This window comes from Triplophysa rosa, linkage group LG21, assembly GCF_024868665.1.
Source record: "Triplophysa rosa linkage group LG21, Trosa_1v2, whole genome shotgun sequence".
NCBI classification, from domain to species: Eukaryota; Metazoa; Chordata; class Actinopteri; order Cypriniformes; family Nemacheilidae; genus Triplophysa; species Triplophysa rosa.
The window spans coordinates 5,215,860-5,232,954 of NC_079910.1; the positions used below are offsets into that span (position 1 = coordinate 5,215,860).

The 17,095-nt window shown below is 38.7% G+C and overlaps 3 protein-coding genes across 3 annotated transcripts; 2 read left to right on the forward strand and 1 right to left on the reverse strand.

Moving 5' to 3' along the window:
* The first annotated feature begins 2,017 nt into the window (after positions 1–2,017).
* Positions 2,018–7,983, forward strand: racgap1 (Rac GTPase activating protein 1). Its single transcript, XM_057320209.1, has 17 exons — positions 2,018–2,126; positions 2,707–2,794; positions 2,895–3,097; positions 3,193–3,335; positions 3,511–3,580; positions 3,738–3,791; positions 3,879–3,956; positions 4,155–4,272; positions 4,736–4,887; positions 5,240–5,404; positions 5,980–6,075; positions 6,155–6,353; positions 6,431–6,536; positions 6,710–6,842; positions 7,460–7,589; positions 7,677–7,788; positions 7,868–7,983. Exons 2-17 carry the CDS (start codon positions 2,710–2,712, stop codon positions 7,941–7,943), a joined length of 1,920 nt encoding a protein of 639 aa, XP_057176192.1. The 5' UTR covers positions 2,018–2,126; positions 2,707–2,709; the 3' UTR covers positions 7,944–7,983.
* Positions 7,984–8,013: 30 nt separating this feature from the next.
* si:ch211-210c8.6 (uncharacterized) lies at positions 8,014–11,553 on the reverse strand. The gene is made up of 5 exons (XM_057320211.1): positions 11,353–11,553; positions 10,201–10,306; positions 9,990–10,096; positions 9,624–9,796; positions 8,014–9,324 (listed from the first exon to the last, which is right to left on the reverse strand). The coding sequence occupies exons 1-5, from the start codon at positions 11,510–11,512 to the stop codon at positions 9,037–9,039; spliced, it is 834 nt and encodes a 277-aa protein (XP_057176194.1). The 5' UTR covers positions 11,513–11,553; the 3' UTR covers positions 8,014–9,036.
* bin2a (bridging integrator 2a) lies at positions 10,484–17,040 on the forward strand. The gene is given in 12 exon segments (XM_057319751.1): positions 10,484–10,584; positions 12,384–12,533; positions 12,878–12,958; positions 13,064–13,118; positions 13,245–13,339; positions 13,657–13,752; positions 13,850–13,957; positions 14,174–14,259; positions 15,698–15,773; positions 15,850–15,932; positions 16,030–16,134; positions 16,509–17,040. Coding segments are annotated over 11 exon segments (1,410 nt in total). The 5' UTR covers positions 10,484–10,584; positions 12,384–12,440.
* The last annotated feature ends 55 nt before the right edge of the window (positions 17,041–17,095 follow it).

A 17,095-nucleotide genomic window follows, 5' to 3' on the forward strand; every position in this document is an offset into this window, starting at 1 on the left:
CCCTATCTTTCTCTCCCTCTCTGTCTCTACCACAGTTACAAGGATGCTTATTGACCAAGAAAATTCATCAAGACAACACTCTACTGCTTCTGGCTTGAACCCCTTTCGTAATCAAAATGTATTTGAATAGTTAACAGTGAAATAAAGAGAGAGAGATGCATGCAGATTTTGTTATGATTCTACAGAAAGGAAATATTCATTTACTTAATTAAGGGATAGTTTATCCAAACATGAAGATTCTGTCATTTATTCACCCTCATGCCATAACATACTGTATATTTTGATATATATACTGTACATACTGTAGATGTTTTGGTTACCATCTTTCTCCAAAATATCTTTTGTGTTCTGCAGAAAGTCATGCAGGTTTGAAATGAAATGAGGGTGTGTAAATTATAACATCATTTTCATTTTTGGGTAAATTATCCCTTTTAATTATTGATGTTAAAAGCAGACTAAGGCCTTGCCATACGTTTTTTAACGGCACACTAACTAAGTAATTAATTTTCATTCCATTTATGAATTGACATTTAGTATACTGTTTTAATACAAAATGACATACAAATTAGCAAAACTTAAGACAAAATGTTGAATCCTCTTTCATTTGTAAGTCGCTTTTAATACAAGCGTCTGCTAAAAGAATACATGAAATGAAAACTACAACAGATCACACCTGTCCCTGACATAAACCATGGAGATGTGCCACAATATACGTTAAACATTCGGTTAGAACAGTACAAAATGATAAGCTGCTGCTGAGATATAAAGCGAATAGAAATAGAATTTTAAGTAAAGGCATCAATGGAGTCAATGGAGTGGGAAGGTAATTCCGCCATCGAGGTACACTGAATGTGAAGGTTCAGGAGAGTGCTTTTATGTCTATTCGTGTTGGTGCCAAGAGGCTCCCTCACTCACTAAAAGCGGTGGGAGCGTAGGTTTGAAGTGGAGGTAGAAGGGTGCAGATCTGTGCACAAGCAGCAGTGCCTTGAACTTGATGCAGGCAGCAACTGGCAGCCAGTGGAGTGCTTCAAAGCTCCACCACATGATGGATCATTTGCAGAGGCATGACTGCACACACATAAAGGATTGCTAAAACAGAACACTGCTGTGGTCCGTTAGCTCAGCTGGTGCTAGCAAAACCAATCCCATGGGTCTAGTAGTCTATAACTAAATGCAATATACACTGCTTGAGATAAAAGGCATACTATGGCAAATGCATAACTGCAAATGCCACTACGTATTTTGAAACATTAAAATGACTAATCCTTCATAACAATAAAGCATTGCATATTTAGCTGGGTTTAGATTGCTTTGACTCCCACTGGGCACACTTCTTAAGCAGTACTAACAACATACACGTGATCTTAGATAAAATAGCTATAAAACAGCTAAACAGAATAAAACCGTGCCGTTGGAAAGCTAAAACGCTTGTGGCATGACGTTCAAAACAGCATGATACGTGACTCAATGCGCAAGACTTAAAAGTGCGAACTGTCTAACAGCTGCTGCACAGCATGCCAAATAAATCACACCGTGTCTTACGTTACACCGGACGCTACATGACAACGTGCTTGTTCTGGGTTTGTCGCGCCGCGTCCAGTGTGGACACAATTTTAAACTATAATGGGTTCTAATGCGTTTCTTATGTCTTTTGTCGTGTTGCGTCCTGTGTAGACACAGTGTCACTGCCACCAAATATAAGGAAAAAACGTATATAAACAAGTCTAGATAGGAGCTCAGAAACTGATGTAAAACATGTTAACAATATTAGATTTAAAGCAAAACACGATGCTGGCCGTGCAGGATACTCAAGGCCACTTCAAATGTACTCACAAATTTGCCCCATTTACTTGGGAAGACGATTGTACAGTAATTCAAGTACCACAGCGTGGACCAGCTAAACCCCGCCTTTACGTTCTGCGTCGAGATCAACGCCATCACGTCTGGGTGTTGATGATTGGCTGGCGGGTAAATTTGAAACGCAACTCTTCTAGACGCTAACGTTGGCAACACATCCGGGTAAACCTGATCGGACAAACCGGTGCGGTTCTATTGTTCCCAGTGAAAATCTTTTATCGAGCTATTATCAGGCTGTTCCACACAAAGCTGGACATCTACATATATACGTAAGTGTTATAACACGGCGACCTGTTTTTATTAAACGCTGTGTATTAGCGTTTGAATGGCGAGTTGTGTAGTTTGTAACTATGCGGAATAAACACAGTGAAGCTAACTATCGCAATGCTTTGTTTACTTTGTCGTTGTTCTGTCGAGTCTGTTGCGATAAATTGAGGCATAATTGTTATTTGCCGTAATCTCTTTCTCAAACAAAAACATTTTGGGTACAGCTTTTGACTGATCTTTTATATAATTAGTGTTTGCACTATAAACTATTTTAAATGTGGTTTAGATATATTTATGTATATTACTTATAATAATATTTTATTATAGTCTTGTATATTAGCTGTATCTTCTGTAATCATTTTCATAGGTAATGTCGTTTTGGCCACACCCCCAGACATTTGGAATGACAGTACAGCGTCTAATGTATTCACAAAAACCTTGTGTCCACTACATTGGCATGACATGAACTGCAGGGTTTCAGCAGTAAAACAAATCTATAGTGTAACGTGTAAATCTACTGAACGTATTCAGTTAGTTTGGTACACACAAGTATTGTAGTATTATTTCATGTTTTCTACCCAGGACATGGAGATTGCTGTGATGAGTCTTCATGGCGTTTTTGAACATCTTCGGGCACAAGCTGAAGTGCTCAGTGAGAGCATTGAGCCCCGTAAGTACTTGATGTTAGTATGCACACTTTCATTGAGTAAATAGCTGCTGCATTGTCTAAAAAAACATACTCACTGCCATGTTGTTGTTTTTATTGTTAGAATTCATTCAGATGGCCCTGAACTTTGAAGACTCCCGTCGAAGATGGTTGCGACTCGAGCAGGAACTGATCAGTTGTAAAGAGGTGGTCACCAAGGCTGAGACGGAGAAAGGTGCGCTGGAGGTCAAGCTCAAACACGCTCGCAACCAAGTGGATGTGGAGATCCGTCGGAGACAGAAAGCTGAGGCTGACTGTGCCAAACTGGTTTGTAGGACTGTTAGCTGTTTTATAGATTATCATGTTTCTCATAATATGTAACCTTTGATTAAACAATCTATTCTTGTTTTTCTGCTCTGCAGGATCGTCAGATCCAGCTTATTCGAGAGCTGTTGGTGTCAGAAGGTTCTAGTAACAGCATCCAGTTAAATGAGGAACAGCGCTCAGCTCTGGCATTTTTGAATGCCCGTTCCCAGAATCCCCCAAACCTCAACACTAGCAGACGGTAAGAGAAGGTCCCCATACTTGTTTGATACTTTCTGTCTTTGATAGATTTCCAAGAATTAGTCTTTTGAATAACGTATACTGAATGTGCATAATGGGTTAGACTAAAAATGTGTTTCCTATTCCTACAAACTGCAATTGTCTTGATGTAATTTATTTTCCATCATCACTTCTAGATTGACCACCATTGATGAATCCGCCTCCATTCTGTCAGACATCAGTTATGATAAAACCGATGATTCTTTGGTATGTCCTTTTTTTTCTTCAGAAAGACATAAGTTTAATGTATATTCCTTTCTAAAACTCGGGGGATGTGTGCTGAAACTGTCGAACTTGAAAGATATTTGACAAATTTTCTTAGTTATAATGGCTCATTGTTTATTAAAATTCTTTTTTATTAAAGGACTGGGACTCATCTGCAATTAGAACCATTCGTCTCAAAAAGCGACAAAAGAGAGTAAGTTTACCAGCGTAAGTGCATTCGAGCAAATTAATTCTGAATTTTAATCAATATGTGCGATTCATTTATTCTGTCTCGATGCAGCGTTCCTCCCGGAATCTCACAGATGGGCCCCCTGCCATTGCCAAGAGGTCCCGTTCCACCGGCCGGCCCTCTGAGAAAGTAAGAGCTGGTTATATAAACTCTGATTGTTTAATATTGCCCGAAGAGTCTCTTTGTCTCCTTGCGGGGCTTTTCTGTGGTTATTATAAAAACATCTATGGTAACTAGTAGAGGTGTATATAAATGTATATTTAAAAAATAATTAAATGCCTAGCAAGTTTAAGAAGCGTAACATGGCAATTAATGTCACTTTTTTAGGGTAATGAGTCTCTTGTGGCCAAGACCACTGTGACGGTGCCCTCAGATGGAGGTCCCATTGAGGCCGTCACCACTGTGGAAGCGGTTCCCTACTGGACCAGGAGCAGACGAAAGACCGGTGAGCTTCGTTTAGCATTCTAAACTTCTTGTCGTTGTGGGAGGTTTATAGCAGAAGGAGATATACGCAATTTAAGAGCACCGAGTCATTGATTATGTAATTTGGGTATTGATTGAGTAATTATGCGTGAGCTTTTGTGATTAAATAGGCACTGCTGTGATGCGAGATTGTGATATAATAAAAAGTGCTTCGTTCTGTCAAACGAGGTCAAATATTCATCTGAACCGATTTAAAAAGATGGTTTTCAAGGCTGCGGGGGTGTTTTAAATTAATCCCTTGTTGGCTTGCCAAATAGATAAAAAGCAGATTAAATGTTTCTTTTTAAAGGCTGATTTGTGTTTTGCCCGATCTGTTTTATAGTTATTTCTTTTAAACACCCCGAGCCTTTGCATTTCTAATTATCTTGTGAAAGTGTTGTGCTGTAGTTTTGGCCTGGTTTCAATGCTTTTCTCCATCTCTTTAGCTGCTATGGAGTGGGACACTGCTGACACCGATTCTGTTCAGTCTATGGATGTGTTCAAGCAGCCCAGTCAGCCCCGTGGACAGCTCAAAGCCGAACCCAGCACTCCCCAGGGCAATGGAGGCATCCGTCTACATGAGTTTGTCTCCAAAACGGTATGATGCAAGAACTGGTCCTCAGCCCTCATAATTCATTTCTTTGATTTCTCCTTGTGTTCCTTAAAGTCCCACATCTACAATGTACCTTTACGGTCTAAGCTTGAAATGAACGTTTATAATCTGCACGTGATGACAATATGACCCACGAGGTTAGCAAGACGGCAAAAGAGGATGTGTTGCAACAAAGACCATATTCGTGCTGGCAATGATTTTTTAATAGGCCACCTAAAGAGCACGTTCGATTAGTTTCGTGATCTATTCCAGTATGAGAGTGTTAAATGTTAAGCTTGACAAAGTGCATAATCATCATATCTCATAAACGATGTCTCTTTCTGTGTCTTTCCTTTAGGTGATCAAGCCAGAGTCTTGTGTGCCATGTGGCAAGAGAATCAAATTCGGGAAGATCTCTCTGAAGTGCAGGGACTGTCGTGTGGTCGCCCACCCCGAGTGTCGGGAACGCTGCCCCTTGCCCTGCATTCCAACTATGGCTGGGACACCAGTCAAAAGTGAAGAGGTGATTTTAAAAGCCATTATTAGTAGGGATGTAACGATTCACTCAGCTCGCGATGCGATTCACGATTCTGATCTCACGATGCGATTTATTCACGATTTATTTTTAAAAAATGAGTTGAAACAAATTAGAAATGAACAACTTCCCTTGCATTATTTCTTAAATGCTTTGTTTCTTTGCATAATAAAATAATGTTTTATTTCAAATAACAAAAGTAAACTGCGATTTTATAACAAATTAATAATAGAAAAAGTCTCTTTAATATAAACAAACTAATACTGTCTGTGCTTTTCTTGGATTTTTTTGCATTTAAGAAATATCAGCATCCACGTTTAGGTTTGCAGTGAAAATAGCGGCCCCTGCTGTTCAAAGAATGTATTGCGATTCAGTTCAAGCCTCAACCGAATTGAATCGTCACTCATTATAACCGATTTTCAACTGGCTCACGGTGAATCGTTACATCCCTAATTATTAGTTTTAAAGACATCTACAAGTTAAATGAGAGAGTACATTTACAATAATGCTGCAGACTGCAATGTCGTCAATTCCCAAAATCCGTTTGGTTCTTCTGTTGATAGGGCACCCTGGCAAACTTCGTGTCCAACACATCTCCCATGATTCCCTCACTAGTGGTGCACTGCGTGAATGAGATCGAGCAGAGAGGCCTGCGTGAGGTAAACCACTAAATTCAACATTTTTGTTCTTGTGGACAATAAGACTTCAACTCTGAATACGTGTGTATCCCTTCCACAGACCGGTCTGTACAGAGTGTCCGGCTCCGATCGAGTGGTCAAGGAACTTAAAGAGAAGTTCCTGCGTGGGAAGACCGTTCCTCTGCTCAGCAAGGTGGAAGACATACACGCCATCACAGGGCTCCTCAAGGACTTCTTGCGGAACCTCAAAGAGCCCCTGCTGACCTTCCGCCTCAACCGTGCCTTCATGGATGCTGCTGGTTAGTGGTGGTTCGTGATATCAAGACACCAAGTCTTAAAGTACAGTTGACCTTAACCTGTTGCTGTGTTCTTGTAGAGGTGCCCGATGATGGCAATAGCGTTGCGTTGATGTATCAGCGCATCAGCGATTTGCCACAGCCTAACCGAGACACTCTGGCTTTCCTCATCATCCACCTGCAAAGGTAAACAGCCAATGTGGCATACATCATAATCTGGAAAATAACTGTTCAAACATACAAGCCATTTTCTGCCCTATTTATGATCTAAAATTTGGACTTTGCAGTGCAAGGCCTGAGACCATGGGAACGTTAACATAAATATAATTTTATTTACTAGCTGCTGTTATTTTTTTCAGAGTGGCCCAGAGCCACGACACAAAGATGGACGGCTACAATTTGGCTCGTGTGTTTGGGCCCACAATTGTGGGTCATGCCGTGCCAGACCCAGATCCCATGACCATCTTGCAGGACACAAAACGGCAGCCAAAAGTAATTGCACATGATAAAAAGTTTTCAGTTTGATTTATCTTTTCCTTTGGGAGTTATAACCTTAAACAGTTTTTGTTAACTGTAATATTTTACATATCGCTGCTGTCCTTCTCAAAACCTTGCATCTCCATATTTTAATAAATTATTATTAGTCACCCTTGATGTTTGGCACTGGGTTTTGCAAATATCTAACCATTAAAAATGTATTGTCAACTTGATTGTCAATACAGTACAGTATTTAATTATTTAAAAAGTACAGTGGTTTCTGAAAAACAGCAAATTTGAGGTTTTGGAAGAACAGCAACGATATGTTAAGCAAAATATTTTAATTTAACATAAATCTGTTTTAGTAAACATGAAATCAAACTTCACTCTGTTTGCTTGAATAACTGCACTGATCTTGTTCATATTAAATATGTCTCTCCTATAATCTTCAAAATTCAGTAACATCTACTGAAAAGATAAACATTCTGATTTCATAGAGCTCAGTTTGAACGATGCAAACCTGTTATTTTAAGTCACATGGGTTGCAAACACTTGCCATGTTTATTTCGAGGTCAAATTGTGCTTAAATGCTGTTTTACTGTAGTGTAAAGCGTGATTTTTTTTGTCATCAGGTGGTTGAGCGTCTCCTGGGTCTGCCTGTGGAATACTGGAGTCAGTTCATGATCAGTGAGAACGAGCGAGGTCACAATGACCACATGGTCTTTGAGAACGCCAACGTCCATGCCACACCTGACCACAAAAGTATGAATTTTACATGTAAAGCCTTGAACTTTACCTGATCTTTGTTATTAATTGTACAGCTATAAATATGTTTCCTCTGTGCTGTAGCGAGTATGTTTGGGCCCCTTACGACCCCTGACCAGCAGATGAGCAAGACTCCATCAACTAGCTCGCTCTCCCAGCGCATGAAGAACGCAACTCTCAACGCAATCACTCCCAAGTACGTATACCTCACAGATCTACATATACAGTGTTTTTTGTGTGAAGGTAAGATAATTTATGAAAACGTCCTGTTTCAGATTCGGCAGCAGAAGCAAAGCTGCCGCCAGCGTTCCTCGCCAGGGGAACTTCTTTGCCTCGCCCCTGCTGAAGTAGCACTGGAGCGCATTAGCTCTCAAGTTTTCTTTTCATTGGGAAACAGTTGCAATATATATTATATAACGTTGTCCAACTTGCATGTTTTGTATTTGATTTGTTTTTGCGCTACTGGTTTTATCTGTTAATGCAACATTGTTTTTTAGTCGGTTTTAAATGTCCTGTTAACATCCTCACAACCAAAGGGATGGACTTTGGGTTTCCACAAAACTTTATAAAAAAACTATTCATTCTGTCAGTTTGGGAGTTCTTTATCAAGAAACCCAAATCTGATGAGTTAATGTTATACTAACTACAAAGTTGTGTATAGTGTAATCCGCAACTGTATGAACATGCTTTACATGAAACTGCAAGACAAATCTCAATCTCTTAAAGGGATCAAGATTTTATCAAATTTTACATTTAGTGTGTTTTTAACCAGGTCAAACTTTTTTTGATTCTGGGAGGTAAATTAAAAAATTGAGACGAATGTGTAGTTCAGCATGCAGAAACACTACTGGTTGTTGTGACGGTCTTTCAGTTTCATGATTGTTTATGAATGTTAATGTTTTACAAGATGCTTCTGTTCATAGATCTTAGAAACCAATACTGATTGGACAGTTTTCATGTATGTTCACATCGTTTACTCGCAGCATTGGTACTCCAGAATTAGTACGAGTTTTGTGAGATTCTGCTTGTGTGCAGCATAGATCTGTCAGGACTTTTATTGATTCAAAAGGGCAACCTTTAACCAAGTGGAACATCGAGTGAGGTTGATTTATCACTTCCAATTGCTTTTCAGTTTGAGTGGTGTGATACTTTGTAAGACTTGTGCTTTTTTTTGTAAAATACAGTCATCCATTGCAAGTGCTTTGTGTCGGTGTGGTTTTTGGGGTTCAGAGATGCAATGATACAGTACAATGTTTACTTATAAATGATAATATTGATGATAATAATATAAATGATAATAAGCATAGAGTGTGCCAAGATACAAGATGGGGTAGTTTACTTGTATAAAGACTGGTATAATTAAGGAAATTGGTCCATTTCTTTGTCTGTATCCAGCCATATACAGAATTGGTTTTATTTGTCAAAAGTAATGTCTGAAAGTGCTTTAGTTTCCTTTAAACTTGGGAAAGGGCCAAAGCAGTGGAGTGTTTCTGATGTAATCCTGAAAAGCAGGATCTGATCCCCACTTCTTCATAGCCAGTTTCTCCAAGATGGGGATGCCGCTAACATGCCTCAGTAAGAACCAGACAAAGACAGGTGACATCACGCTGAGATACTGTGGTCCACGCATGACGGAGGAAGCTGACAGAAATAATCCAGACCACTGCAGGATTTCCCCTAGGTAGTTTGGGTGTCTGCTGTATGCCCACAGTCCATGATGAATAAATTTTCCCTGTGAACACATGGAGACACATGTGATGTGATGTCTTTGCTCTAGAATGTTAATTAAATCCTTACGTGCAAATGAATAAGCGCTCTGGGTAGGATTTCTTGAAGGGAAATTTCAGGATTTTAAGATAAAATGTTTTTTTAATCAATTTTATTTTTAATGAAGCTTTATTTTGTGTGTATGTTTACATTTTTCACCACACAATTAGACATATTGAATATTTGAAAAGAAAATAGATTAACTTCAAACTTTTGTATAATTTTACTTTCATCAAACTGCTTTTATCAGTAAAAGTTACTCACAGCGTTATCTGGATCATTCCTAAAACGCCACTTTTGCTGGTCGGCAATAGCTTCTGTAGCGAAGCCCAGCCCCCAAATTCCCCATCCAATGTAGTCACGAGCGCCCAAGGGTTCATCTCTTCTTTCACTGTTTAGCATTAGGGTGGGCAAAAGGGTGACATATACCCACAAAGCTAGAAAGACAAAGATTTCAATCAAGAAATGTTTTGTTGTAATGATGTAAGCTTTATCATTTACATCTATGTATATAGTTCATACGTTATATGTATATGAATGAACAAATATGACCTTCTAAAACTCTGCAGTCATCAATTAAGTGCAAAACAGTAACTACTGAAATAATCAATAGCCGTGTAGTTAAAATACCTTGCATGGTCCAATACACAAAGAATGTCCCTGGGCTGTCTCTGACATTGTTAAACCGCCGGTCTTGTCCTTCTTTAAGGATTCTTAGAAAGAGAAAAGTCCCGAGCCTGCAAGACAAGGCCTCATCTTTCACTTATTAACCTTATTAACTTATAACTTTTATGACGTACATTAATACATAAAGCTGACTTCAATTCTGTTGTCTTCTTACCGCAGTCCCCACGCAGTGACACATCCAGTTTGTATGTTCTGTCTAAGGTGCCCATTGCCACCCCACACACGACTCAGATGAGCCAACAATATGAATGTACCTGATCCTACAGAGCAGACACATTAATGTTTAGTTCAACTGATAAGGGATCCTATATCCTTCAAGACATAGGCAGAAACGTCATTCACCTGTCTGCGGCCATTTTAAAAGTGAGGCGTGTTCACTGAATATTTTACCAATGGACTTGGTGGCAATTGGTACCAAAGTTCAAGGATCCTCAAGAGCACATTTCTCACAGAAAGACAGAAGAGAGCTCTAGGAGCTGAGTTTGACGGACTGAAATGACTGGATAATATTTTTTTAACGCAAGTTGAATGTTGACTGGTGAGTACAATACAAATTTCTTTCTATATCAGGATCTGCATTAAATAAATAAAGTAAATGTATAATGGCATGATAGTTAGTTATGATCACTTTCAGTAGGTTGAAATTGTATATATTCTATACAAATACTACTACATAGAGAGTAATAAACTCTTTATATCAAGTTTATATCAATATTTTATTTTATAAGTGTGGTGCTGCGTTTCAATATAAGTAGGCTGCAGCAACAAAAATGTATTCAGAAATCTTTCATTTATTTTTATAAATATAAAAAATATACATTTAATTTAATTGGTTTTGTTCTGTTTACATGCTTCGATTCACGGTATGTTATTACATTTTTTAATAGCATGCATTTTTCTACAGATACACATTTGAGTTATAAGCGTTCTATTTTTCACTCGTTCTCTGATAAGTCCCGCCTCTTGCGACAGGATTGACAGTAACTAAGTCCAATAATACGAGGACTGTATGTGGAGGCACAGACGTGATTGGTCAAGAGGCGGGGCTTGTCTCGAAATTCGGTTGAGAAAGCTGCTTTGTGGGCAGAGACGCATTTATGGTTGTTTCACAACACATTCATAATAGCTTAGATAACTGCTGTCTCGTAATATATTTGATAACATTACATGTAGCGGTTGTATCGCGCAAGTTGCAACAAAGCCACTTTAAATAGAAATATGATGTTTACCGACGACAGCAACAAAGACGACATTCATATAGTTGTGCATGAAATACGTATGACCGCGTCTTGGAATAAATCATTACCTGCTAAGTCGTAAAACTTCTCCGTTTTGAAAGCAGACGCAAGTGCCCATCCTAGCCACTGAATGGTTAGGTCGGTGGCTGCACACTTGGCCAACACGCTTCCCATGATCATGTCTAGCAGGTCTTGAAGCATCAAACTTACAAACTTCAGTTCAAGCATAGGAACCCATCGACATAAAAACAGTGCAGAGTTCAAACCGTTGGGCGTGGTCTACTTCATGTAGCGCTGCGCAGACCGATGGGCGTGTGATATCAAATACCGCGAGAACAGACTACTCCGTATGCTTTTGATGTGCTCTCGCGGTACTTTGATGACATACGCAGCCATTCGTGCTCCGCAGAAAACAGAACACATTTGGTGTGTGGGCGTGGCCAAGGGTTATTTTGTGTGGCTAATGGGAATTGTAGTTTGCTTTGGTTTTTAAACAAGATACTACACTAAAAATGTATGATCTTTTTTATGTTACACTTCTCATGGTGAATAGAATAGAATACTTTAAAGCACTATTGTTTGGAATTGTACTGGTTTTACATTTACATGTATGCATTTGGCATACGCTTTCATCCAAAGCGACTTACATTGCATTATACATTTGTTTATGAGTATGTGCATTGTGCAATGCTTGGGATCAAACCCATGACCTTGGCGTTGCTTGCGCCATACTCTAACCACTGAGCTACAGGAAAGGAAAAGAAAGAAACTACAATGATGTCTGTGGGTCTCTGGTGGTTATGTGTGGTGGGATATGGACTGAAACTGATAGAACAGCAGCGAAATGAGATCTTTCCATAAGAATTCCAATTATTTTCAAACATGGTCTTCATTTATTCTTTGACAAGTGAACCCCTATTAGTGAGCACTGTATAGCAGATAACCATTCAAAATGAAATATGACTCAGGGGCTGCAATGCACAAAGCCATGACCTGTAAAGATAAGACATTTATGGTTTATGACTGCAGAAGAAGCTTAGCAAAAAGGTGTGTCTCAAATAGAACATATACCAGTAACTATTCTTTTATTCTTCTTCAGAATTGACCAAATAATTGTAGGGTCTATCAAAACATTGCTCGAAGAGCTGTGGTGGAGATGGCAGAAAGCAAAACCAGCATCAGCTCAAAAGGAGGGGCCAATGTGCTGGCTAAACGGGTCCAGAAACAATTCAGCAGAGCGCAGGAGAAGGTGCGTATCAGGAACCATAAAACACATAAATGTCAAGAATGGCCATGCAATTTCCAATACTGTTAGTCTTGCTTAAATGTACTGTGTTGTTTTACTCTGATAGTCAATCACTACGACAGTCACATGACTATGAGAAGGGAGTAGCTGACAGCTTTAAATGTTGTTTTATCTGCTTCAATGGGAGGGGTAAAGCTCCATTGACAAGAGCCAATGTTAACATGTAGCTTTTAACATTCTCCTTAATTGCCCCAGTTTGTCCGCTGGGGCTCTCCAAAGTCACTATTTACTTTGTAATTTTCTCTTACTTACTTAAGTGTAATTGTGCATATCTGATATCTTGACAGGTGTTGCAGAAGCTTGGCAAATCTGATGAGACCAAAGATGAGCTCTTTGAGCAGTGTTTGATGAACCTCCAAGACCAGCAGGTAAATTAAATTTACTATGGTAAACAAAGAGGCAGCTTTAAATACGCTAATACTTTAAAGAGATTGGCTGCACTCACATGACCTTGATTCACGATTCCTCTACAGAATGATGCATACAGAATACACAAGGATCTTAAAGCATACCTGAACGCCGTCAGAGGTGAGAATCTTTACAATTATGAGACAGCCAAAGAAATACTGGCACGCTTCAAGTTTACAATGTGTGTCAGCTCTGAAAGTTAAATAAAAAGAGCTTTTAATGACTCAAAGGTTTTATGTGTGACAGTAATGAGGGATGCTTCAAGTCGACTGTTTCAGTCCCTGTTTGATGCATATGACCCTGAGTGGGATGGCGCAGAGGATCTCGGTGTAGTTGTGGAGGTTGGTCTTACTGAGATAATATGTGTCATCACAAAGTATTTGGACATTAAACATGTGAAAATGGGCATCATCTGCAAACGATTTTTGTGCTTGTGCATTTGACAAAACAGTCCTGGTATATTTTTAGTGGATAGTTAGAGTCAGTTTTCTATAAAGTTGTGCACATATGCAGCCAAATGTCAGCTAATCTGCAATGACACTTTTCTTTTTTCTCATTTCTCAATGCAACAACATTAATACTTTAGAAATGATTTTTAAGAACTCTAGATTTGGCTTTTTAACAAGAATTGTTAAATACAAATGTGTGCGTCTACAAGGGGGAAGATCTTCTGTGGAGTGACTATGAGGTTAAACTGCGAGATCAGGCATTGCTCACCGTGGATTCCTACATAAGCCAGTTTTCAGATGTTAGGGTATCGGCCGCTGCCTCACACACACACAAATCACAAACATTTCCAATTATATTTTTTATATAGAGTTTCTGAAAACTTTGCTTTTTTAATGATGCAGGAACGAGTGGCCAAGAGAGGCAGGAAGCTTGTAGACTATGACTCCGCCCGACATCACCTGACAGGGCTGAAGAATGCAAAAAAGAAAGATGACGTCAAAATTGGGAAGGTATTATTATGTGACATTTGAAATATTTACTGCTACTTTGTCTAATACATCTCAGATAGCATGAGAAATTGTACCATCTTTATAATAATGAAGTGCTTGAATAGCTTTATTGTTATTTAAAGAGATTTCATTCATTTGTTTGAGAAATCAAGTAATAAAGAGAATAAGATGTTTCATATTTATATAGATATTTCCTTTGTTCTGTTGTTTTAATAGGCTGACGATGAGATGAAGGCAGCCAAGACGACATTTGAGGACATAAACAGAGAACTAAAGGAGGAACTGCCTATTCTATTTGACAGGTGAGTAGTTTTATTGATCGCACGCATACTTAAAACCTAATGACAGTTTTAGAGCACTTTTTATAGGTTTGTTTTTGGCTTCTGTTTAAGATTCCCTATTCTTGACAGCCAATTGACTCAACAACACATGGTCTTTTTTTTCTCCAAGAAAATAAACTGGGACTGCTTGATTGTTTCTCCTTGTTTATTAGTATAAGGTAGCAAGTTAACTTAATTCAACTTCCAAATTAAACGTTCTTGTTTATAACTTAACACGTACCACTTAACAAATTCATCAGCAAAGTGTTTAAATCTATTATAAAGTTAATAGGCTGTATACTTTAAATAGTAAACATTAGACAATCCTCAACAAGCATGTTTCTACAAATTTGGTTTGTACACTACTGTAGTTTTTATCAATTTAAAACCCTAATTAAATGGTAAATAGACTATGAAAAAAACACAATAAAAACAAAAATATAATAATAATTAGGGCTTTCAAACGATGAATCGTGATCAATCGCATCCAGAATAAAAGTTTGTGTTTACACAATATGTGTACTGTGTATATTAATTTAGTAAATTATAAACACAAATATGTATACAGATTTAGGAAATATTTACATGCATGTATCTGTATTTACCAATAATCGATTTTTATATTTTTCTATGCAGGTATGTGTATATGTTTATAAATACAAAATTAATATGCACAGTTAACAGACAGATTCGCTAGGTGTTATAATCCCACTATTTCAGCACAGTTGAATTGCCCAATAGTACATTTCCCACGCCTTATGCATGACAGGGGGAGCAGCCAAGAATATGAATAGAGGAAAGGAGGTCTGAGGTTTCACTGGTTCGTCATCCTCTGTGTTCGGGGGATAAATGATTATACAAATACATAGCATACTTACCTTTCCTGGCCATTACCAGAGAGACATCTCATGAGTTTAGTGTCCCACTTTCATCACATTATCCTGGGTGAAAGATGCCTTTTGGTGAGGTGCTGCTGATAATGCCCTTTGTATGGTTCCCATCAATGCGACACATCGTCAGTTGTGCACCTCAGCCTCATTGGGTGTTTCGGTCCTTTATCACAAGACACCCTCAGCCAAGGGAGGCCCACCGCAGGTTGATCAGACCTGGGTGTGTCACATTGTTACAAGGTCATCACATGCTGTGTCCATCCGCCTAAACCACAGCCATTGGCTTCTTCTTTCTGCACCACTGGCCAGTTCTTGATTATCCTCCACTGGACCTGTCTTCTGAGAGTGACCTATTTGTCAGCTATGGTGACCTCTGCATTTAACCCGTCCAGTGAGATATTTATATAAATTAAGTAAACACCAAATTTTATTTTGGATGCAATTAATCATGATTAATCGTTTGACAGCCCTAATAATAAGATAAGACCACTGAGAATGTAAAGCTGCTCATCTTCTCTCACATTCTACAGTCGCATCGGATGCTATGTCACAGCCTTCCAAGCTATTTCCTACCTTAGAGATATCTTCTACAAAGAAATGACCAAGGTAAAACAAGCTGTTCCTCGTCCTCTAATACTCTAAAAAAATAATAATACTCTAATACTTGAATTTTCTATTCAAGAACAATCAGGATCTACAGACTGTGATGAAAGAGCTGAGGGACCAGCATCCAGATAAGACCTTCATGGTGAAGAACTTCAACCGGTATATGGCTTTATAGTCTGGTCTCTGTGGTTTTATAATCTTTGAAAACTGTGAAACTTTTGCAGATAGTAACAAAAGGCTCATTTTTCCTTTAAAGCTCAGGTTCCTTGAAGAGAAGGTCATTTAGAGATACGTTGTCTCCCAGATCACTTAAAAGCTTTTATGATTTCCACATGACTTACAGCCCCAGAAGCTCTCTCAGGTAAAATCATCTTCAGATTCTTTTATCTTCAAGTTGGGGACTCCCGCCACCTGCTGGTAAAAGTGGATAGAATAGAAGATTTGTTGCATTAAATAGTGTATTTCTCATTAATTTAACTAAAAATATAATTTGTCTAACTATGATATGTGATGTTGTAAATGTTTATAGAAAATGTATTATCTTAAGTTATAGCAGCTTATATAGTTTAAGGAGTTTTCAAAAAGACTGGTCCCATGCTATTGGGGCATGTTGTCACAAAAAATAATATGTTGCAATAGTGATAAAAATATGTTTTTAAGGTGACGTTTTTACTGAAACATATTCATTGGAGCTGTGACACACAACATTCTTTTCTGTATGTATTTGCTATACAGGAGAGACAACTCATCCAGTTTTAGGTCTGACAAACCAAAATATGAACCATACAGCCCTAAACAGACCAGTCCCACCAGGCCCAAACCCCATTATGACAACGTGCCTCATCTCAGAGACACAGAAACCACTTCCATAGACTATCCCAAAGAAGAAGATGTTCCCTCCCATGAGCCCCAGGTGAACGACGCCACTGAGGATGAACCAGTGGAGGATGAGAAGAAAGAGAACGAGTCTTCAACAGCTACAAATCAAGACAGACAGGAAGACAGCCTTGTGTCTAAAGATGATTCATCATCTTCTGAGAATTAGAGTGAACTTCAAGCAAACTCAAGTCCTACTAAATGCACGGAGATCAAAACCACACTGGCCTCAGATGGACATGAGGAGCATAAGAAGATGGAGGAGCCTAAGAAGATGGAGGACCCGGAGCCTTCTGGGATGGAGAACGGAATAGCTCATGACAACCAGTCAGATGTGGAACAAATCGAGACTTCACAATCAGTGAGTTCAGTGGAGGTGAGCGTGCTTTGAGTGATGCAAAACAGACTTTTTGTATAAAACATTCATTGCATATATTATAGCAATT

Bases quoted from the DNA above. Each gene is read 5' to 3' on its own strand.
- racgap1 (XM_057320209.1), top strand. From the start codon at position 2,710: ATGGAGATTGCTGTGATGAGTCTTCATGGCGTTTTTGAACATCTTCGG. The intron at 2,795-2,894 runs GTAAGTACTTGA...TTTTATTGTTAG, and splicing joins CAGTGAGAGCATTGAGCCCC to AATTCATTCAGATGGCCCTG. The intron at 3,792-3,878 runs GTAAGTTTACCA...GTCTCGATGCAG, and splicing joins TCAAAAAGCGACAAAAGAGA to CGTTCCTCCCGGAATCTCAC.
- si:ch211-210c8.6 (XM_057320211.1), bottom strand. From the start codon at position 11,512: ATGCTTGAACTGAAGTTTGTAAGTTTGATGCTTCAAGACCTGCTAGAC. The intron at 10,307-11,352 runs GTAATGATTTAT...TCTGCTCTGTAG, and splicing joins GAAGTTTTACGACTTAGCAG to GATCAGGTACATTCATATTG. The intron at 9,325-9,623 runs GTGAGTAACTTT...ATGTGTTCACAG, and splicing joins GGAATGATCCAGATAACGCT to GGAAAATTTATTCATCATGG.